Here is a 23,813-nt window from a genome sequence, read left to right on the forward strand (position 1 = left end):
AGTTAAATCAAACTGGTTAAAGAGACTTATATGGGCTGGCATGATTTTCACCAACTGATTAAGGCCATTTATCATTTCAAGGCAAGGAAAAGGACTACAGGATTACAAATATTATTGTTGCCAAGGGCATCATTTTCAGGAGAATCCAAGATATGGCTCTCTGAGCCTCAAAGTGCATCATTTAGAATAGAACAAAAAACAAGTAACTCTCCTACATTATGTCCCAAAGCACTGGGGACATCACAAACTATGGAGCTTTGTGTTGTCAACCAAAATAGCAGTGTCATACTCAAAAGCTGCAGAAGTGTCTCCTTTTGTCTGTAATGGGTCAGCGAAAGAAAATAAACAAGCTTGGGAGATTTGGCAGAAACAGGTACTTATTGTAGGGAGGTTGGGAGTGTGTATATCCATAGAATTCAGCCCAGAGGCGTCATGCAGTAGTAGAGGTAACTGGTGTCAGAGCCGGGTCCAAGTACACATACTGAATGTGATGCCCTGGGCAAGTTACTCCTCTCCACGGAATGGTCTTAAGACCACAAGTAACAGAAAACAACAACCTGTACTGATAAAAGAAATCATCCAGTCTTTATCCCTATAGAGTAGGGAAACTAACTCCTGAGTACAATGATAATGGGGCGGCTAGGTGGCACCATAGTGCACAGAGTGCTAGACTGGGAGCTAGGATTACTAATTTTCTGAGTTCAAATCCGATTTCAGACACTAGTCTACGGGACCCTGTTCGTCTCAAATTTTTCATCTGTAAAATGAGCTGGAGAGGGAAATGGCAAACCACTCCCATACCTTTGCCAAGGAAGCCCCGATTAGGGGCACTAGGAGTCATATACAACTAAAATGACTGAACAACAATACAATGATGTTATGTATATAGGGTCTGAATATTTGTAGATGTGGTTTGAGGTATTTAATATACATGTTACAATAACAAGAGAATGTTAACCAATAGAAAGAATAGTGAATTTGGAGTCAAAGGAAGTCTATTAAAATTCTAATTCTTGTCATCTATTTACTACCTATGTGACCTTTAACTTCCCTGGGTTTCAGTTTCCTCACCTGTAATATGAGAAGTTTAGATTAGATTTCAGAATGCTTGTTCAAGTCATCTTTTAAAATAACTCATTCAGATCCTTCTAACATAATTGTACCTCTAGATACATCCCTTATGTCAAGGCTGGCATTATTAAATGAAAATGATAATGATTCCCCGCTCCTAGCTCTCCCTTGCATGCTCAACTGTCCAGCCACATAAAGCCAAGAGGGATGTTTAAAAATTCTTTTATTGATACTTTTTATGTCACTTATATTTTCTAATATATTTTGTTTTTTTCCCCTTTCTAGAGATCAACCCCTTATTTAAAAAAAAATTAATTTAATTTGCATAACTTTATATTTTTCCAAATACATGCAAAGATAGTTTTCAACATTCACCTTTGCCAAACCTTGTGTTCCAAATTTTTCTCCCTCTTTCCCACCCCCCCTCTCCTCTGGACAGCAAACCATCTGATATAGGTTAAATATGTAATTTTTCTAAACATATTTCCATTTTTGTCATGCTGCCTAAATCAGGAGATCCAGAAAGATCAGTTCCTTATAACAAATAATAAAACAAATCAACAAAACTAGCAAACATATCAACCAAGTCCAATATTATCTACAAACCTTCAGATATTCATCTTTTTTTTTTTAACAATATCATTATATTCCATTATATCATGCACCATATTTATTCAGCTTTGTTCAATTGATGGGAACCTACTTTATTTCCAGTTCTTAGCCAATTAAAAAAAAAAAAGACACTGTTATGAATATTTTAGCATATGGGCCTATGCCTAGAGTTGGAGCTCTAGGTAGCATGGTTTGAAATTCAAGAATAGTTGGATCAATATACGGCTCCCAAGACAGTGCAACAGTGTTGTCTATCTTTCCGTAACTATTCTCATCTCATCATCTTTGCCAGTTTGCTGAGGGTATGGTTAAAACTCAAAGCAGCTTCTGTCAGCATTTCTCCTATTATTACTGATTTTGAATAATTATTAATAGCTTGCAATTCTTTTGTGAATTGTCTATAGCCTTTGATCATTATCATTAGGAAATAGCTTTTAGTCTTATATAGTTATCTTAGTTACCTATATATTGGACATATGACCCTCGGCAGAAATATCTGATTCAGATTTTTCCCAAGTGACAAGCTTCCTTTCTTAATGACCTGTATAAATTGTTAATGTAAGCGCTTTCAAATATCATGCAACAGAAACTTTTTTTTTGTCTTCTGTGATCAAGATATCCCTTACTTAGTTAAGAAATTTCCCCTCAAGGTGCCCATCAAGTAGGGAATGGCTGAATAAACTTCAGATGGAATACTATTGTTCTATAAGAAATGATGAATAGGATGCTCTCAGAAAAACTTGGAAAGTCTTCCATGAGTCCATGCAAAATGAAATGTACTGTGTATAAAGTAATAGCAATGTTGTGGGATGATCAGCTGTAAGTGACTTTGCTATTCTCAGCAATAGAGTGATCCAAGGCTACACTGAAGGACTTGTGATGAAAAATGCTGTCCATACCCGGAGAAAGAACTGATTGTGTCTAAATACAGATTGAAGCATACTTTTTTTTTACTTTATTTTTTCCTGAGGTTTTTTTTTTTCCCTGGGGGAAAAAGGGGGTGAGAAATCTATATTTTCTTTCACAACAAGACTTTTATGGAAATGTTTTGCATAACTTCACAAATAACCTTCACAGAAGGCTTGATGGAAGAGAGGGTTGAGGAGGGAGGAAGAGACAGAATCTGGAACTCAAAGTTTTAAACACAAATGTTAAAAATTGCTTTACATGTAACTGGGAAAAAATAAAATATTGAATAAACAAAATGAAACCAAAAAAAGAAAGAAAAAATTTCCCTCAAACACAGTAAGTGCTTTTAAGTTTGTTTTTATGTTTTGACCTTTAATATTCAGTTTTGGTTCTCCATTTTTGAGTTTATTGTGGCATATGAGGTAAGAGGTTTATGTAAACTAATTTCTGCCAAATTATTTCTCAGTTTTCCCAGAAATTCCTATCAACTAGGGAATTTTTCAAGGTAGTTTGTGTTCTGAAATTTACTTGCATTGGGCTACTAAGTTAAAATTGTTTCTGATTTTTTCTTATCTAGTATGTTCTACAGACTGACTCTTCCATTTTTAAAAATTATCACCAAATAGTATTGATGAGTACTACTTTATAATATAACAAAGTCTGGAAACATTATTCCTCATCCTTTCTTTTATTTTACTTTCCTTGAGACTTTAACAGTCTTCCTTTCAGATTTTAGGAGTTGCTTGCTTTTTTTTAATTCAAGTTATCCATTGTAGTCTCTTTCACCTCTAGCTTCACTCCGCCTCTCCTCCCCCCCTCCCCCCCCTTTTTAAGAAGGAATTTATATGAGGGATTACAAAATTTCTGCACAAAAATGATTTAAAATAAGCTAGTTGACCTTCCTCTTTCAGTATGTTAAACATGGAAAAGGACAAGGCCATGATAAGCAAGGTGTATATAAGGGGAAGACTTGTACTTTCTGCTCTCTTTTTAACAGTCCTCAATTGCTGTTTTCCTTCTTTCCATCTCTAGAATGAATTACATGGCAAATCCGAACTGAATGAATTAATTAAATGAACCAAGGATATGGGATAAGAGACTAAAAAACCTTGGGTACAGCAAAAGCTAGTCTCTAAAAAAACTATTTTTTGTTTGTTTTTAATAGGAGAAGGCTTTTATTGACATTTTAAACAAGCCAAGTTAAGTTGAGATTTATATTTACAGTATATTAACTCTATGTCCCCAAATTCCTGTTATTTATTCTGTTGCCAGCAGGGAATCCCTGCTGGAGATCTATTCTCAGGGAGTTTGGAATGTGATCTTGGTAGATGTTTTATGCTGTCCTCTATATTTTGCATTTGCAAGTTACATTTTAGCATTGTACTATTCACTCTTGGCTGAATTTTGAAATCAGTATAAATCAACCTATAGATTAGTTGTTCTGAAAACTTGAAACATGGGTCAAGACTATAGGAAAGTGTACTGTGGTCAAGTTGGGAAAAAAAACCCAAACCCCAAACCAAAAGCCCCTAAAAATTGTAAATCTATCTAAAATTATAGTTCTCTAATTTTACAATTATCCATTTTTGTTACTCACTAGTAATAAGAACTGATATCATTATTGTAATGGAATATGTTGAAAAGGACAATATAAGAAAATCATGCAACTGTACTAACTGCGTCAAGTTTTATGATCTCAAATAGGCCTTATAGCAATAAGGTAATTCATGTTCCCATTCATCACAATAGCTATTTCAAATCTTTTTATCCCTCTTTGAGCTTCCAATGGCACCCCTTCCTTTAGTCCCTCAGCTGATGACCCCTGTGTTATATTTAATTGAAAAATTTGAGGCTCTTTGACAAGAGCACCATCTTCACCCTTCCTCTTCCATCACTCAGTTATCTTTCTTTCTCCCTATCTCTTCCTTCACTCCCATTTCTCATTAAGAGCTACCCTCTCTACCTGTACCCATGATCCCACCCTGTCCTGTCCCATCTAGAAGACTGTCCCTCTCTTTCGTTCCAGTTCTTTCTAATCGTCAATCTCTCACTATATACTGGCTTCTTCCCTGCTGCCTATAGACAAGTCCATGTCTTCACACCCATGTCATTCATCTTGACCTCTCCATAGTCTTTGATCTTTTGCTCAAAGGAGTTAACATATATCTATATCTATCTATCTATATCTATATGTATATATATATACATATATATATATATATATATATATTTTTTTTTTTTTGCAAAACTTAAGATGCTACATAAAGGTTATTATTTGACACTTTTGATCTTCCCTTCTGGATACTTTTTCTTTTCTAGATTTTCATGATACTGCTAATTTTCCTGATTGTTCTTCTACCTAAAGTCTCCTTTTTTGCATCCTTATCAACATTCCCATTAATTGTAAATATTCCCTAACGGTCTGTTTTAGGCTCTCTTTCCTCTTCTCTCTCCATACTCTCTTGCTTAGTGATCTTATTATCTCCAGTGAGTTTAAATACAAAGAATTCCCAGATCTAGGTATTCTGTTCTAATATCTCTTTGGGACTCCAGTATCACATTAACAACTGTCTTTTGGACAACTTAAACTAATACTTCATCTCAAAACTCCACATGTCCAACATTGAATTCATTATCTTTTTTTCCTAAAACCTTCCCTTCCTCCAAACTTCTTTATTACTATGACTGGTACCACTGTCCTCTCAGTCACTTAGGCTTGTAACTACTGTCATCCTTGATTCCTTTCTCATATTCACTCCATATAGCCAATTTCTTGCGAAATCTTCCTGTTTTCACATTCACAGAATTCCTCATATGCTTTCTTTTCTTTATATTTGCAACAGATGCTGCTCTGGTACAACTCCTTATCATCCTTCCCTGGACTATTGCAATTGCCTTCTAAAAGGCTCAATTCTTTGCCCACTCCAATCCATTCTCAATTCAACTGATTTTCCTAACATAGAAGTGTGACTATTTTATCCTTTTATTCAATAAATTCCAGTGACTTTGTGTTGCCTTAAGAATCAAATATACTCTGGCATTCAAAGCCTTTCACTAGCCTCTCCTTACTTTTTCAGGCTTAAAACATTTTACTTCTCCACTATCCACACATTCTATGATCCAGACACACTGGCTTTCTTGTTATTCTTAGAACATTTTGAATCCCTGTGCCTATTTCACTGCCTCCTCACCTCAACCTGTTGAATTCTTTCAATTCTCAAACCAAATCTTACCTTCTACAGGTTTTAGTGCCTTACTTCTGAGATCACCTTCCATCTTCCTTCCATTGAATTTATCTTGTACGTACAACTTTTTTTTCATGTAGTCTACCTCATTAGTATGTGAGCCCCTTGGCAAGGCAGGGACTGTGTGTGTGTGTGTGTGTGTGTGTGTGTAAGTTTTTCTTTGTATCACTAATGCTTAGCATAATGCTTACCTCACAGTTAGTGTTTGATAAATGGTTTGTGACTTTCTGATAATACCTGTAAAACATGGATAAATCAAAATTCCTATACTGTATTATGGCAGAAACTTTAGGGATCTTTTTCTTCATCCCCTTCTTTCACTCTCTATAGAGGTGAACTATTACTACTGAATATTGAATACTCTGTCAGATTTGGTCAATATATTTCTTAGTTTTGCTGATCTGCTTTTTCTTTCTTTCAGTTTTACTCTGTTATATAGGCAGATATTTGAGAAAGGAAGAGATTTGGAAATGAACATAATACTTATTAAATGATATTAGTAAATTCTCTTAAAAGAGTTTGTTTTTTGAAATTTCCTTTCAAGGGAGTAGCAATAGCTTATTTACTATTACAAACTGAATTAACATATTTTGTGTCATTTGATCCTCAGAAGAGTGCTGTTGGACAGGTAGAGTGTTTTCAAACCCATTTTAGATAAAGCAATGCTCTGAAAAGCCAAGTGGAACATATATATTAACTGACAGAGTCAAGTCTTCTCATTCCAAGTCCAAATGCCCACAGGAACCCATGAAACTAAAAGAAGCATATGAAAAAATATGAGAAAAGCTTAAGTGATTGAACTTGAATGTTTTATAGCATACATGTTTCCATAAATAAGATTTCTAAAAAGGCACTTCATTTAGTGAGATAATTAAATGTACTTAAAATATATAATAGTATATATGTATTTCATAATAATCACTTATATTCATATATATACATATAACAATACTATCATATCACATATCATATAATATGACAATAATTTATAAAAGCTATATGAGCTTACGAATAAATGAAATTTTTCTTGATCCTCTATGAGGAAATTTACTCACGATTTATAGGGGACTAAAATGATAAAGTTGACATATGAACTTGATCTTAAATGATTAAAAAAAAAAGCTATGATTTTTTAATTTCTCAAAAATCTTTTTCATAAATATTGCCATACAACAATGGTATGGATATTTTCCACAAGATATTTCAATAAATGGATACACATTACACACTATCATAACACATATGAAATATAATATACAATACATATTACATCTATATGACATACATGTAATATAGAGTATATACAACATATATGTAACATGGTATGAGTTTATATCATACCATATTCCTGGGTATACATAGAACAACAATTAACATCATGCTATATATATATAACATGATAATAATTTATATGATAATAACATTTTTAAAAAAAGTTTTACTATCAAAGTCCTACTCTGATGCTTCATCATGACAGAGAGATAACCTTGGATCTGACTACATAAAGCCACATCAGAAAAACCTAAGATTATATCTTGGATTCTAACAAGCTAGAAAGGTTTAATGTATGAGCTTGTTGATGGACTGTTGATTCATTTTCCAAGGACTAATCTAGCTAAATTGAGAGGAATTCTTTAACAGAAGTTTGGCTAAGAGGCTAAATTTGTCTAAATGCACATTTGTGGCACTGGAAGTTCATGAAGACTGCTAAGAGTGATTGACATCAATGGACCAAGTGCTTATACCAATGAAATAATATAAGTTATCAAAACCTAATGGAAAAAAAGGGTGGAGGCAAATAAGGAATAAAGAAGCCACACCCTTCTATTTCCCCAATTAGGAGGGAGCTAGATCAAATGATTTCTTTGGCTCCTTGTGGCTCCAAATTAACAATTCTAATGTTGCTTTAATTATAGAACACCATAAAATACCATAAAATCTTGGCAGTTTGTAACCCTTGGGGAATGACTTGTTCTGGATACCTGTCAAGTTTTCTATATAGCTAAAGGTTATTCTAAATATCCAGACTTGCTTTTATGATAGCCACTTTTAAAATGAAAAACTTTCTACTAAATAAAAGCAAAACCCCTTTCTGCAAAAACCTTTAACTATTAAGGCCTTCTTAAATAGTATATGCTAATGTATAGACTATATTGAATTGTTTACTGTTTCAGGGAGAGGGAGGGAAAGAAGGGAAAGAGGGATAAAATTTGTAACAAAATTTTTTGTACTTAATTTTATTTTTTCAATTATGTGTAAAGATAGTTTACAACATTAATTTTTGTAAGATTTTAAGTTTCAAATTTTTCTCCCTCCTTCTCTTTTATCTCCACTCCCCAAAGCAACAAGCAATAGGTTATATATGTATAATTATGTTAAACATATTTTCACATTTGTCATTTTGTCAAAGAAGAATCAGAACAAAAGGGAAAAAGCATAAGAAAGAAAAAAAAAAACAACTAAACCACAGAATAAGGAAAATAATATACTTTGATCTGTGTTCAGACACCATAGTTCTTTCTCTGCATATTTGCTATCATGGGAACTCAAAACTTTAAAAAAATATATTTTAAAATTATTTTAACATGTAATTGGGGAAAAAGAAAACATTATTTAAAAAACGGCATATGATGATTAAAATTTTTTTTCTAGATGATTTGAGTATGAAAAATTCATTCCTATAAAGTGATGTCCCTATGGGGCAATTCAAGTAAATAGGTCCATTTACTTCCTTCTAGTTCTGCTTCGAGTTTGGAGGTGAGAAATCCAAGCTTGATTGAATTGTGCAGAATGAAAATAAATATTGTCCCAATGATTTAATTTCTTGTAATAAAAATGGAGATAAGAAACACCTGCACCAATATCTTGCAGGATTACAGAATGAATAAAGTACTCAGTAAGCACTTAATATGTGTGAAGAACTCTACTTTGTAGCACATTACTACCCTTTGACTACATATAGATAGTTCTTGCTCCTAGGGTTCACATTCCACTAGGAGGAAAGGGCTACCTTTTTGCATAGTGCTACATAAATGTTAAGTTATTATTGTTATGTACTATATTGCATCTAGTCAACTGGGAAATATGTCATTTAAATTACATGCATCTTGCATAAACAAATGTTAGCTTAATGAGGTTTCGATGTACATGTCTGTACAGTCATGAAATATTTCATTCTCTTTACCACCCTCTCTCATGGACAGAAAGTGAAACTTCCTCAATGAGAAATTCCTTCCTGACTTAAGAAAATCTATATTTCTACTTCTAGTTATCTCTCTCTCTCTCCCCCCCCCCCCAGCAAGTTATTTAAACTCTGTTTGCCTTAATTTATCATCTGTAAAATGGAGGGTGATATTAGCAGTTAATTTCCAGGGTTGTTGTGAGGATCAAATGAGATAATCATGATAAAATGCTTGGTACAGTGCCTGGTACACAGTAAATGCTATGTAAATGTTAGCTTTAAAAATGAACTGTTATATCACATAAGGAACAAATGAAATGGGAGAGACACTAGTTCTGGTGTCAAAGAATCTGGGTCCAAGTCTTGCCATCCTATCTTTCTCTCATTAATCAACTACTATGTGCCTGGCACTCAGAATTTACCTGGTCTAATGTCTATTTTACAGATGAGAAAACCAAGGTTCAGAGGATCTTGCCCCAGATCACTAAAAGCAAGAATTCAAACCCTGCTCTCTATTCCTAGTCAGTGAATTTTTCAAGGCACCTTGCTACCCTAGACAAGACACTTTATCTCTCTAGGCCTGTTTCTTAATCTGTAAAATGAGGGGATTAAATGAAAATGGCATTTAAGATCCCTTCTAAGTTCTAAATCTATGATCCTAGAAAATTGCTGCACTGAAATATAGACAGTTATTCTTAGAAAGACATTTTAGTTCCATCCTGCTGCTTTCAAAGCCATCTAGATTTTTCAGGGACCTCCTGGTGGCTCTTGACGAGGAGGAAGAATATGATTTAATTCAGTTTTAAATAAAACTTTAGAAACCATTCCCTTTTTGCTGCTTTTGAAAAGTGTTATTATAAAAACCAATGTTATAAACTAATTATGAACAGTGTCTTAGTCTGGAATGAAAACAGTTGAGGAACTATACCTATGTTCTCCTTTCACAGTAGGATCACATGCCTCAGTTACCATGAATTCAGAAGGTTAGATTATCTAGTAGCCTCAAGCAATCAGATAAAAAAAGAAAAAAAAAAAAAAACAGCCAAAGGAGCTGAAGACTCGGAGATAATATCTGGTGCAATGTGATTGTCCAAAAAAAACAAAAAAAAAAAAACAAAGGGCTTTCTCATTGGCTGCCCAAGCCTTTAATAGGCAAGCTGCTTTGCAAAGAAAGGGAAACTCTTGGGAAAAATATGGAATGAACACTGAAAAGCTATGGAGTGGGGGTGGGGGAAAAGAAGAGACAGTAGGAAATGTCAGAGCATCAGATTAAAAAAAAGCAATGAGGAGCAGCTGAAAATGACAATAAAGAGAAGTCATTCAGCCATGAAAATAAAAATAAAAAAATCTATGAGGATGGAGCACCATTTGGCTCTGAAGGGTATTAGAATGCCATAATGAAAGCAAGACTTGGGCTAGAGATTTGACCAGGCAACAGATAAGTCAGGTGAAAACAGGCTTGAGAGAGATCCGTTGAAGCTTGACCACAAAATCACCCAGTAAATGTATTGTATTCTAATGTATTATCCAGTAAATGCATTGTTCTAATATGAACAGGCACTCACTCATAACTGAAAGTTTAAATCTTCTCCAATGAATCTTTTCCCTGGGAATGGCCCTCAAAGGAAGGAGGTTCTTAATCTGAAATACATAGAAAAGGAGCCTGAGGATAGATTTCAGGGAATTCGTATGGTTAAAAAAAATAATAACTTCTTTATTTTTGTTGTTATGTCAATTGTCAATTGAGTTGAGTCTGTGTTCTTCATGATCCCATTTGGGGTTTTATTGATAAAAATACTTGAGTGGTTTGCCATTTCCTTAACCAGTTAATTTTATAAATGAGAAAACTGAAGCAAATAGGTTAAGTAACATGGTCAGAATCACAGAGCTGCTAAGTGTCTGAGGAAGGATTTTTACTCAAGTCCTCCTGACTGCAGGGCAACAATCTATCTATCTACTCTGCCATCTAGCTTTATTTTTTACTAACCTCCAAATGAAATATTCCATTTCATTTGAAAGCATTATTCTGAGAATGGTGATAGAATGCCAAAGGAGTGTGGGACACAGCACTGTTCTAGGTTCATTATATCAAGTCCTAAGTGAGATTTCACTTGAGAATCTTTCAAGTCAATATATATCCATTTTCAAGTCCATGTTAAGGCTCATGGTTTGGGGTTTTGACCTTCAGGTGAAGATTATTTCAGAGAAGTAATCTTCCTCTTCAACCTTTGCTATTTCCTGGATCAGAGGAAAGGGTCTTAGCAAACCTTGAATGAATATACAATCCAGTCAATTCCACAAACATTTTTCAGAAAATTTTAAATGATCAAAAAAAAGAAGTTTTGTGGAAGTTGTATAGAAACAGATTTCAGCATGATGTAGAGAAAAAAAATTTCTAATAATTTTTTCCCCCCTGAGGCATTTGGGGTTAAGTCCAGGGTCACACAGCTAGGAAGTGTTAAGTATCTGAGGTCAAATTTGAACTCAGGCCCTCCTAACTTCAGGGCTGGTACTCTATCCACTGTGCCACTTAGATGCCCCTAATTTTAGAGAGAATTTTCTATACCAAGGAAATATTTCATTTGGAGGTTAGTAAAAAATAAAGCTAGATGGCAGAGTAGATAGATTGTTGCCCTGGAGTCAGGAGGACTTGAGTAAAAATCCATCCACAATTATAGAAATTGTATTGTAGAATAAGTATTAAATTTGGAACCAGGAATCATATTTACTGTGCTTTTAGTACTAGTGTGGCTTTAAACAAGTCAATCTAGCTCCTTAAAGCCTCAATGTTTTCATCAGTAAGATGATCATGAAGATAATGATGATAGCTAAAATTTATAGAGTTTACTATGTTCTAGACACTGTGCTAAGAACTTTACTGTTACCTCATTTGATGAGAAAAATATCACTTCTAAAGACCCTATAAGACTGTAGAGGTATATTAGCTCATCCTGAGAAACTATTACAGGGATCCTCAAACTTTTTAAATAGGGGGCCAGTTCACTGTCCCTCAGACTGTTGGAGGGCCGGACTATAGTAAAAACCAAAACTGTGTTTTGTGGGCCTTTAAATAAAGAAACTTCATAGCCCTGGGTGAGGGGGATAAACGTCCTCAGCTGCCGCATCTGGCCTGTGGGCTGTAGTTTGAGGACCCCTGAACGAGAAGATTGTGGGTTATGAAGGCACAAAGATACACAGAAAATTAACAATAATGAGCATTTTGTTATTTTTCACCAACTTCATACCTTCAAGCTACAGACCCTGATATTCAATCAATAAGCATTTTGTTAAACACCTACTATATGCTAGCTACCATGCTAAATACTGGGATATAAAGAAAGGCAAAAGCTATCTCTGCCCTCAGGGAGCTCATGTTCCAAACAGGATTTATTTGGGAGTTCTGGATTTGGAATTAGAAAGCCTTAATTTCATTTGGGCTTTATTACTTACTACTTGTGTTTTCTTAAGTGGACTATTTAACTAACCGCTCAGTCTCAGGTCCTCATCTGTAAAATGAACTAGATGTCCTCTCAGACACTTTTATGAGTCACTAATAGAAATTTAGTCTGTAGGACTGTGACTTAAGACACAGATATATATTCTTGGGACTAAAGGATGTTCAATCAAAGATTTCTGCTTTGTTTTCCAAAATACTTGGGAATTGACTTCAGTATAATACAAGAGAGCAGAGAAAGGGACATGATCATACTTTATCCCTAGTTTCTGAGTTGGGTGGGGGATCATGAGCTAATAGAATGGGAATCTCCATTATTTCTTACATATCCACACCTCCTCTTCCCCCTTACTAGCTGTATGATCCTGAATAAGTCATTTAACCTCTATTTCCCTCAGGTACCTCAAATAGAAAGTCGTGATGATAATGGTTAACAAATAATAATAAAACAGAAAAATAATTACAGGATTATTCTGAGTAAGAGAATATTTGTAAAAAACAAAATAAAACTCCCTAACATACTGCTTGGCACCTAATAAGCACTATATAGATACTTACTCCTTTCACCCTAGAAAAGAATGCCTGGATGCTTTTGTGTCATAGAAGAGATTCTCTGACATGAGATAAGGAATATATGCAGAAGATTGACTGAAAAGCCTGATGCTGGAGACTATTCAAACTACATTTTCCAAAGCATATCTACTCAATGCAGCCATACATAAATAGATTGGTACAACACCAGAATTTTCAGTAATTAACTCCCTTTTGTTCAAGAAGAAATGTTAACTAGCAAGGTGTCACCTAGCTTAATTGAAGTGGATCCAAAATGCTAAGAGTTCACAATGTGAGCCTCTTAAGTTTCTGACAGTATATCATCCTAGAAAAAAGTCTGGATCCAAAAAGCCGGAGAGCTGGGCTTTAAAACAGATTAGGGTTGACATTTATTTTTCATGTGATCTTAGGCAATTAAATCTCTCTGAACTCAAATTTTTCCATTTGTGAAATAAGACTATGAGGCTTAGCCCTTATCTTTTTTACAGGGATCTCAGGGATATCAAACCAAAACAAAAAGAAAATTTAGATAGAGTGATAGAACACTGAATCTGGAATCACAAAGACCTGAGTTCAAATCCAGTCTCACACACTAGTTGGAAAATCACTTTAATTTCTATTTATCTCAGTTTCTTCTACTGTTAAGTGGGGAAGTGTTGCTGTGAGGATCAAATAAGGTGGTATTTGTAAAGCCCTTAGCACTAGCTATTATTATTGTTGTGGTTGTCATTATTAGTTCTTAAATTACACTATTTTGTGGATTCAGGGAAGGCCTAGGTAAAAGTAAGTGGAAGAAAAAAATATCCTTTGGTATGAAATGGACTATCAACATTTAATCGGCTTGCAATACACCATGTTCCATGCTTATACATGCACATGCACATACACACACGCATGCGCGCGCACACACACACACACACACACACACCCTGGAAGTCTCTACTTTCAAAGTGCTTACATTCTCAGGTGAGATAATACAGGCTGTTCCAAAATGACTTACATTGAACTAAGACTGTGTATAAGTACACAGATGATAAATACAGGATTGTTTTGGAAAGAGATTTCTTGCAACTAGGAGGATCAGGAAAGGCTTCATATAGAAGATGGATGTTGAGTTGAGTCTTGAAGAAAATAATGGACTTGGAGGTAAAGTGAAGGTGGGAATGTATTCTGAATATAAAGGACAGTCAGTAGTACAAAGGTTTGCAGATGGGAAATGGAGCATGATTTGTAAAGAATAGCAAGACGGTTTATATCCCTCAAAACATGTACCAAAAAAAAGTCATTAATTTGTTGCTTTTCGTGGAATCTTTTCTCTATAACAAAAATAAAAATACTTGTTTTTTCTTCCCTGAGAGGTGGAATCCCATCCCTAGATGATTCAGAAAGCTAAGGCTCTGGGGGATAAAGTTGAGGCTATTTCAAAATATAAGATCTCAATGATATAGAGACTTCCTAGTTATTATTTTAGAGTTATAAGGGCACCAAAAATTACTCACATGCCACAAATTCAAGTAATGTGGAAGATGACTTCGAGAGATTATCAATAGATTAGGTACCCAAACATTTACAGGATACACTAAAGAGGAAAAGGAGTTAATGAAAACTTATAGCCTCTTATATCTAACACACCAACAGGCTATAAGTGGATAAATATGGAACTCACAACTGGAATGCACCAATGGAAAGATATAGATTATTTAAAAGAAAACAGTCTATTAATATTATATGTTAGAGGATACAAGCTGGTGTGGAAATAAATATATGAACCTGAAAGTAGAATCTTGGTGGAGAGAGTCTAGATGAAAATAAAAGGAGAGAAAAAGAGGTGATATCATCAGACTTGACATTACAAATAGCTTCTTTATGGAAGAAATGTAATGAATTATAAAGCATGAGAGTCAGAAAGATGGACTGAGAGGCCATCTGGATCTAACTGACATGACAGAGAGAGTATTAGGTCTGAAGACAAGAAGACCCAAATTCAAATCTTGCTCATTTACTAGCTACATAAACCTGGGTAAGTTGAATAACTTCTCTCAAGCTTAGGGTTTTTTTTTTTTTTCTTTTTATAAAATGGGAATAATAACAGGACCTAGATGAGATAACATGCAAGGAACTTTGAAAACTTTAAAGTATTATAAAAATGTTAGCTATTATTATGATTGTGATTATTTAGTCCAACCCATAAATGAAAGGAATTCCCACTATAATATACCTGACAAGTGGTTCATTTGCCATCCAACAGAAATCCAATCATTGGCTGAGACTTCTTGATTCTACTTTTACTTTTCTGATCTATTTCCTTCTCTCTGCTCACATCCTTATTTGAGAAAATGGATCAGCCATATAATGAGAGGGAAAAATTACCTAGAGGGAATCTGCAGGCTGCCTATGGGTATCTATGAAATACTAAAAGAACCATAAGCACTTATTCTAGGCTTTCATTACTTCTACCATTGATTACTGCAATAATCTTGTTCTAATTTGTTCTAACTCTTTCTCTACAAGTTACAGAACTGCTATCCTCAAATACAAGAAAGGAAAAGAAATTTCCTTTGTTATTTATCAGTAGGACCTTCATGATGACATTTAGGGTTTTCTTGGCAAACATACTGATACTGGAGGATATTGCCCTTTCCATGTCTAGCTCATTTTATACATGAATAAACTGAAGCAAATAAGGTTGACTGATTTGTTCAGGACATGTGGCTAAGTGTCTGAGGCTAGATTTGAATTCAGGAAGATGAGTCTATCTCAGGTCTAGCTGTCTATACACTGCACCACCTAGAGGCCCTAAATTCTTGATACAGACGATAAACCTTCAAAGGAAAGATGTAGTGATGGGATATTTCATCTAATCAAACATCTCCCAGAAGTGTCATTCCTCTAAAAGCAGATCAGGCCTCTTTAACTACTTCATATCTCAGAAAGTTAGGAAAGGCTACTATGACCTAATTCTGATAAACCAAAAAAATATGGGTAGCAAAGAAAAAGGGAGTAAAATAAAACAAAACAAAACAAAATAACATTGAAATAAATGGGTAGGGTCAGAATTATACTCTATACTTTTGGAAACTAGAATCTAAAAAGTTAAAGAAACAAAATAGATTATGAATCCATGGTCTAAGACCAAAATCAATGTGATTAAGGAGGCTTTAAATAAGAAATCATGACAATATAATGACAAAGATCTAGATCAAAGATATTTAATTTTGGTAATGGCAGGGGTTCTTCTTTATTGGAGAGTGTCAAGAAAAGATCAGAGAATCCCTTATTGGATTTGTTATCAAGGGAATTTTTTTCATATGAGATAGATCCCATATCATTTTCTTATTGATCTTATTTTCAATTAGCTGATTTTGTCCTATAATTGCTTAAGTCATGGTTCTTTGTTTCTGAACTTGGTTCAGAGTTCAGTTGACCTGTAATGACTTAATTTTAAAAATTCAGCTCTCCTGCTCAAGGGATTTTGTTAACCTTCCGAGAACATGTGAGAAAATAAGCTATCCATCAAAGACTGTCTGGTTTGCTGCCCAAAAGTCTGAGCCACTATGCCATACCTGGATTCAAACAAAGACCACTTCTTAGTCTCTTGAGAGAAGAGGAGAGGGGTTTCATTGTTGGCATCCATTGTCAAACTTCCAATCAATCATCTTATTTTCTGCCTTTCATCTCTGTAACCAGTCATGTTGCATTCAGTCCCATAATGTCATCTATCCTGTTCTGGTCTTTGTTCTGTACTTCCCAAACATAAAGGGAACTGTTATTTTGTTTCAGGTCTTTGGTATCAATGGAGGCAAGCCATGGATACATTTATTGACTGGTAGTATGCCCCTGTTAATAAATGTTATCTTGCTCTCAGATCTGCCTTAATCTACTCGTTTGTTAATAATCTCAACACATATGAACTAGATTAGGTGGCCACTGAGATTTCTTCCAACTCTGAGACACTGTGATTCTCAGATGAATTGTTAATTTTAGATCTTATGGTCTGATAATGAAAAACTTTTATGTTTCTGGAAAAAGCCTTAGTGTCTAGGGCAGAGGTAGATAGTGTAATATTAATGGATGATAGAGAAAAAGTTCTCAAATCCTATTCTGCTTCTTTCTTTCTCAATAGAAGGGAATGTTCCTCAGACTAGAAACTCTGGAGTGGTGGAAAAGAAATAGAATTAGATTCAAAGTCAGAGAACCTGGATTTGAATACTGTCTCTGCAATTTACTACTTATGTGACCCTGTACAAGTCAATTTGATATTTCTGGTTCATGGTTCCCTCATCTGTTAAAAAAGGAGGATTGGATCTTTAACCTCTAAATTTCCTTCCAGCTTTAAATTTAGACTCCCATGAACAAACACAATAAAGAAAAAATGCTATCTTTAATTAAGAAGACACCAAAAATAATAATATTAGTCAACAGCTGCATAGCATTTTAAAGTTTGTATTTTGTAATTTAGATACAGAATATCTAAACAACTCCGAAAAGTAGATGCTATTCTATCTCTATTTTACAGATAAGGAAACCGAGGCTGAAAATACTTAAGTGACTTGTCTAGAATTATATAGTTAACAAACGTTTGAGAAAAGATTTGAACTGTGATTCCAAGTCTAGGAAGTGAGAGTTCTTATTTATTACACAGATGCATCTTTTGGACCAAACAAATTGTTTTCTGGGAAATGATTCCCCACCCCACCCCCAACTTCCTGGGTAGGAAAGAACAGGTCTAGGTCACAAGAACAGGTCCAATATAGAATTTAGAAATGCCATTTGACTCAAGAAAAATCTTTGTGGAAAAAACAAAGCACATAAATTTGTATTGTATGAGGTCCTGTTTTTTTTTTTAATTCATGAATATTTCTCCCCAAAAATACTAAATCTATAAAGTTTGAATTTGATCTTGCTATCAGAGTTATTTTTCTCCAGAATGATTTTACTATTAGTTTTGGAAATGAAAGAATGCCAACATTTTGAAGAATGATGAGACCTGTCTCAAGGTCAAGATAAATTCTCTAGGTTCAGATAATATCCACATAAACACATTTTCAAATGATTATTGGACTCAATTGATTCCTTCACCTACCTGCTGAGACCCAAGTTCATATTTCATCACTTCATGTCCCAAGACCAAGGTTCTAGCTTTTGGAATTTTTCCTATAAATGTATTGGATTGAAAAAAAAAAAAAAACACAAAACAAGACCAGAATCATTAACAGCTAGGTACCTTGTATATATTTAACCATCTTGGTTATTTACTTTTACCTCCCTAGATATAGTACATATATTCCTGGAAAGTAAATTATATTTAAAATGTGCAAGAGGAACTAAGGAATCTGTTATGCAAAATCATTTGAAAGGTGAAAAATCCTTTTCTAATCATCCCTAGTTTATCTGTTTTGCAAGTTTTAATTTTTTTTATATTATCATGTCTTCATATTGGATAATATATTAGCTTTAGAATGCAAGACAAAAATACAGAATTAAAGAGGATATTAAAAAAAGCTTCTTGCATTTGGTTATATGTTATCATGAAATAGGAAAAAGAGAACACACATCTCTTTTGCCATTAGACATATTAGAGCTTTTCCATTCATATTTAGCTTAACTATTTTAGCCTTCCTAAATCACTGATCCAACTACATTATTCCCTGTATAATATAAAAGGCATCTAATTCTTACATAGCACTTTAGAATTTAATATTTAAACTTATGAAAATGTCTCTCCACTATTTTGAGAAATGGAGCCTAAATTTCTAGATTATACTCAAACTATAAATTAATTCCATTCTCTTCTCTACCTACTTTTAGGCTTTCCATTTTTCATCCTTTCTCTCTTTTCACCTGTTTTGTTTACTCAACTACTTTAGAGGTATAATTAACAAATGTCAATTGCCTCGATTATTTAATATTTTCTTGTATTTCTGCTATATTTAGTTTTGTTGATAATCCAAATTTAAGAAAAGCTTTTTAAAATTTTTTTCAAACTTTTAACTCTTACTGTATTTTCTTCAATACATCGAGAGAAGATATAAGAATCTTCTTTAGCATGCTAATATCCTAAACCAGGATCTCCTATGCCAAAGGTTTCTTAAACTGGAGTTAATGAACTCATGTTTAAAAATAAAAATTTTAATAACTGTATATCAGTATAATTGGTTTTCCTTGTAATCCTGAGTATTTTATTTTATACATTTTAAAATATTATTCAAAGAAGTGGGTCCAAGGGCTTCACCAACTTGCCAAAAGGATTCATAAAGGGGGAAAAAAAGATAACCTAAGGCAAGATCAAATTTGCCACTGCCAAGTTTAAAAGTGCCAATTATGTGGGGTAGAGGGGCTCCTAGGGGAAAGAGGGCAACTATGCTATCCTTTTCCATCCTTTCCTCCCCTCTCCCCCCAATGAGGGAATACAGTAAGAGGTAAGGCCCATACATCAAACCTACCCTATCTCCAAGGAAATAGGAAATTCATGGAGAAAGGGCCCACCCACAATACCCAATGTATGAAGTGCACTGAGAAACTCTTCCCTGAGCCCTCCAATTAACTCACCTGAATCCAGCAAAAACTGCCTTATGTTATCTTTTTTTCTCCACAGTCTTTCCAGGTCTGGAGGGGAGAAAAAAAAGAATTCAGATCTTGGAAAATTTGGCTGTCTTCCTTGCTTGAAACAAACATCTCCTTAAAATTTATGTTCCCACCTCAAAACTTCTGAGGGTGCTTCTTGCTTGTCAACTAGAATGGAGCACTACTGGCAGAAAACGAGCATTTCCAGCAATTCTTTCTCCCTCCTTTTGCCAAAAGGTAGAATTTAACTGTGGCTTACGGAAGGGGGCACAGTCCCCCATACCCGTCTTTACTCTCTTTAACCTCACATTAGAACCAAAGGGAAGATTTTTCCCTCCCGCTGCCCCCCTCTCAGTTCCCCCTTTCCAATCTTCGCTATATACTATTACAGATGTAAATTTCTCAGTCAAGGAAAAAATAAATTTTTGATATTCTGCTGATCTATAGTTTCAGTGGTCACACCATTCCACGGAAAAAGATCCCTCTTTATTGCATAATTAATACTACATTCATCTAAAAGCTTTAAAAAAAATAATCATGAAGAACTAAGACAATGGGAAACCCAAGAATCTCTTTGCAAGAAGACTTAATTATTCGTCCCTCCTCACACTCCTTTTCCTTCTCTTACGAAGGTATGAAAAACCTTTCCCCTTCATTTAATCACAGCTCTGACATCTCCCCGACACCCCCTTTATTTATGGGTTGCTACCCCATCCCCCATTCCGACCTCTTTGTGCAAGGAAGGCATCACCCGCTTTCTCCCAACAGCTGCATCCCTCTTTGTAAAAATCCACTTTCCCAGAAAAATCCACTTTCCCAGGTTCCTCGCTTTCTAGTCCCAGGGCTCCCCAGGGGCGGCCATGTGTATTAAATGAGTAGGGGGAGGAGGTCACCCTATTCTCTCTCGATTCTGTGCTTTCGTTCAGCACGGGCTCCCCAGGGAGAATGCAGTTCTTTCCCGCCGTCAACCCGTCCCCTCTCCCCTCCCCTTCTGCCATGCCCTATCCCCTGGCCCGGGGCCACGTACCGGGAGCCGAGTGCGGAAGGAAGCCCCGGCAGGGGCGTGGAAGCCGCCTCCACTTACCGCTCTTAGTCTGTCTCCGCCGCCGTGCTGTCAGTCCTACACCAGGCGCCGCGGTGTAGCTGCAGCAGAGGCAGCTCCAGGGCCTCAATGGTTCCGCCGCTACGGCCTCGTTGGGCACCGAGGGCTGTGCAGGCTGAGACGGCAGCGGCGAGATGCTGCTGCTGCTGCTGCTGTTGCTGCTGCCGCCACCGTCGCTGACTGCATCATCCCCGGTCCCGCCGCCGCTGCAGCCGCCACGCTGCCTGCTCCGCCGCTGCCACTCGCCGATCCCTCCCCGTTTGCCCGTCCTCTCCCCACCCCCGGCAGCACCCCTCGGGGTCGGGCTCGGAGCCGGCCTAGCTCCCTCCCACCACCCCCAGAGGCAGCCAGGAGAGCTCGAGGGAGTAAGGGAGGGGCCGGCCGTTAACAGCCGAGAGATGGACTTGCCCGGCCCTTATCAACTCCAGCCTCCCTAACTTCCAGGCTCGGGCCTGGGCGCACCGGCCTATCTCCGCATCAGTTTCCCAGGCTGAGCCGAGCCCTGGGCTGCAAGTGCTCGCAATTCTGCTGATTCCCGGGTCAAGGGACCCCGCGCGGTAGCCCTACCTGTTCCCCTTCCAGGGCTGGGAGAGAGGGAAACAAATTAACAGAGAAAGAAAACCATTTTATATTCTTTTATTTGTGGAGGCGGGAGGGGTGATTCTAGTCGGATTGTCACTGAGAAATCTTTAAAACAACAACAACAACAAAACGAAATTGTCACAAAGTTTCAGTTTAGGCCGGATTGGAGGGATTTCAAACAGCGCAGCACAGTTTTCACTCCTCCTTCCTCCTCCTTTTTCTCCCCCCCTCTTCCTTTTCTTTCAATTCAACGGGATAAATGATCAGATTTGCAGAATCTGAGCCCAGAACACAGGAAAAATAGAATTCCAGCAGCTTCAGGGAGGATTAGTGTTTCAGAGGCTAAAACGCAAGGGAAGCTCGAAGTGCAGGTGTAGAGTAAGTTTGTTGCATTTATTCTTTCCTTAGGATATCATTGACTCAGAGCTGGGACTTTAGGTTCAGCAACTTCATTTTACAGATGAAGAAAGCAAGAATTTCTTTCTTTCTCCAGAAGCTTAAATGTTTTGTGTTTATTAAGTACGCATGATGGATTTACTTTTTGAACAAATAAAAAACATGGTTCTTTCCTTCTTTTATACCCTAAGAATTAAAAGACGTTTTCAGATTTTAGTTTTTTGGGGGTTTTTTGTTTATTGTTTTTTAGTTTTTTTTTTTTTAAGGTTCCATTTCTTTTTTGGTATAAATGGACTATCAGAGGGGAAAAAAGGTTAGTTCGAGTGCTAACTTGAGGGGGAAACCTTTTTTTTTAAACCCAAGAAGGGCATTCTGGTGAATTTCTTAAGACCTTTCTTCTAATTCTATCTTTGTCATATAATTGATTTTGTGACTAACCCTCCCTGTCCCCAAAGCAACCCTTTAAGACTATAAATTGCAGAATAGTTTCAGTCTCTTTGTGTTATGTAATATAATATATAATGTGTTATGTAATATAATATATAATAATTGTAATTCTTGCATCTTGTTCCAAGCCCTGTGAATTTTGATCTAGAGACAATGGCCTTGCTGTTTTTTTTTTTTTTTTAATTGGATAAACTAAAAAAAAGCATAATAAAAAAAGATGATTGCACATGAAACTGCAAATCTGTGAACTTGCTTGCTATTCAACAAAACTATCATGTACATTGTTTCTGTTTTCTTTTATCCCCTTCCTCCTTGGTTACTGTTAGGCACAAATAGGATATGTATATATATGTAGGGGTCGGAGAGATGTAAAATTATTCCATACATCTTTTTATCAGTTCTTTATGTAGATGCAGATAACACCTTTCTCCACATGTCCTTTATAATTAATTTAGGAATTTATAATAATCAAAATAACTTATTTGCTCAGTCATTCTTAAAGTAATATTGCTGTTACTGTATACAATGTTCTCTTGGTTCTGCTCATTTCTCTTCATTTTTTTGTGTGTGCAAGTTTCCCCATGTTTTTCTAAGATCATTGAGCTCATCATTTCTTATAACATGGTAGCATTCTATCATAATCATTTACCACAACTTGTTCAGACATTCCCCAGCTGACAGGCATCCTCAAAATTTCTTGTTCTTTGCTATAAAAAGCAAGCTGTTAGAAACATTTTAGAACATGTAAGTTCTTTTCCTTTTTCACTGGTCATCTTTGGAAATAGACCAAGTAGTGGTATTGCTGGATCAAAAGGTATGGGTAGTTTAATAATACTTTGGGCATTATTCCAGCTTGCTCTACAAAGTGGTTGGATCAGTTCACAATTCCACCAACTATGAATTACTGTCCCAATTTTTCCATATTCCTTCCAATAATTTTTGCTTTTCCCTTCAATTATTTTAGCCAATCTGGTAAGTGTAAAATGATATCTCAAAATTGTTTTGATTTGCATTTCTCTAGGCAATAATGATTTAGAGAATTTTTTAATATTACCATAAATTGTTCATATCCTTTGACCATTTATCAGTTGGGGAATGACTTATATTCTTATAAAGTTGACAAAGTTCTAAAAATGTCTAAAAATTTCATCTCTTTGATCAGGGCATTTTTCTCTAGCTGTCCACCATACCTGAAATGTTCTTTCTCCTCATCTTGGCTTTCTAGCTTCCTTGACTTCCTTAAAATCCCACTAAAATCACAAGCTTCTATAGGAAGCCTTTTTGGATTCCTCCTAATTCTAGTCCCTTCTCTCTTTTAATACTTCCTTATTTATTCTGTATATAGTTTAGTTTGTAAATATTTGTTTGCTGCTTCCCACTCCCTTGAGATTGTGAGTTGTTTGAGGGTAGAAACTGTCTTCTGCCTCTTTTTGTATTCCCAGTTCTTAGCATTGTAGCTGGCACATAGTGAGTGTTTAATGTTTCTTGACTGATTTACAGATGAGCCAAAATCATTCTAAGCCTATTATTAAATGAATGGGGGCATCATACTCAGAGGCTGGTAGTGGAGAGAGGGTGACATAATAGAGACATGGCAGAGGCAGTATGTGCCTGGGGCATTTGCCAAATTAGAATATTGTGAAACTTAACAATTAAGGTTTTTTAAATTTCTCTGTTCTTCATCAGTTAAATCAGAGG

At 35.7% G+C, this 23,813-nt stretch overlaps 1 protein-coding gene across 3 annotated transcripts in view; it reads right to left on the minus strand.

Annotated features, from left to right (window-relative positions):
- The window catches only part of CHST10 (carbohydrate sulfotransferase 10), a 49,052-nt gene extending 28,500 nt beyond the window's left edge, over positions 1-20,552 (minus strand). Inside the window, exons 1-3 of one of the 3 annotated variants that reach the window (XM_031959145.1) lie at positions 20,316-20,552; positions 19,574-19,630; positions 18,108-18,178 (exon numbers count right to left, since the gene is read on the minus strand). Coding sequence is in view for 1 of the 3 variants with exons in the window: in XM_003765657.4 (XP_003765705.2) it covers positions 18,108-18,127 (20 nt within the window). In the remaining 2 variants the exon portion in view is untranslated. Of the gene's footprint in view, positions 1-10,583; positions 10,658-18,107; positions 18,179-19,573; positions 19,631-20,315 lie in introns of those variants that run through there. The other 2 variants (XM_003765657.4, XM_031959144.1) reach the window with 2 other exon arrangements.
- Positions 20,553-23,813: the final 3,261 nt, after the last annotated feature.

The sequence above is a fragment of the Sarcophilus harrisii genome, chromosome 3 (assembly GCF_902635505.1).
Source record: "Sarcophilus harrisii chromosome 3, mSarHar1.11, whole genome shotgun sequence".
NCBI classification, from domain to species: Eukaryota; Metazoa; Chordata; class Mammalia; order Dasyuromorphia; family Dasyuridae; genus Sarcophilus; species Sarcophilus harrisii.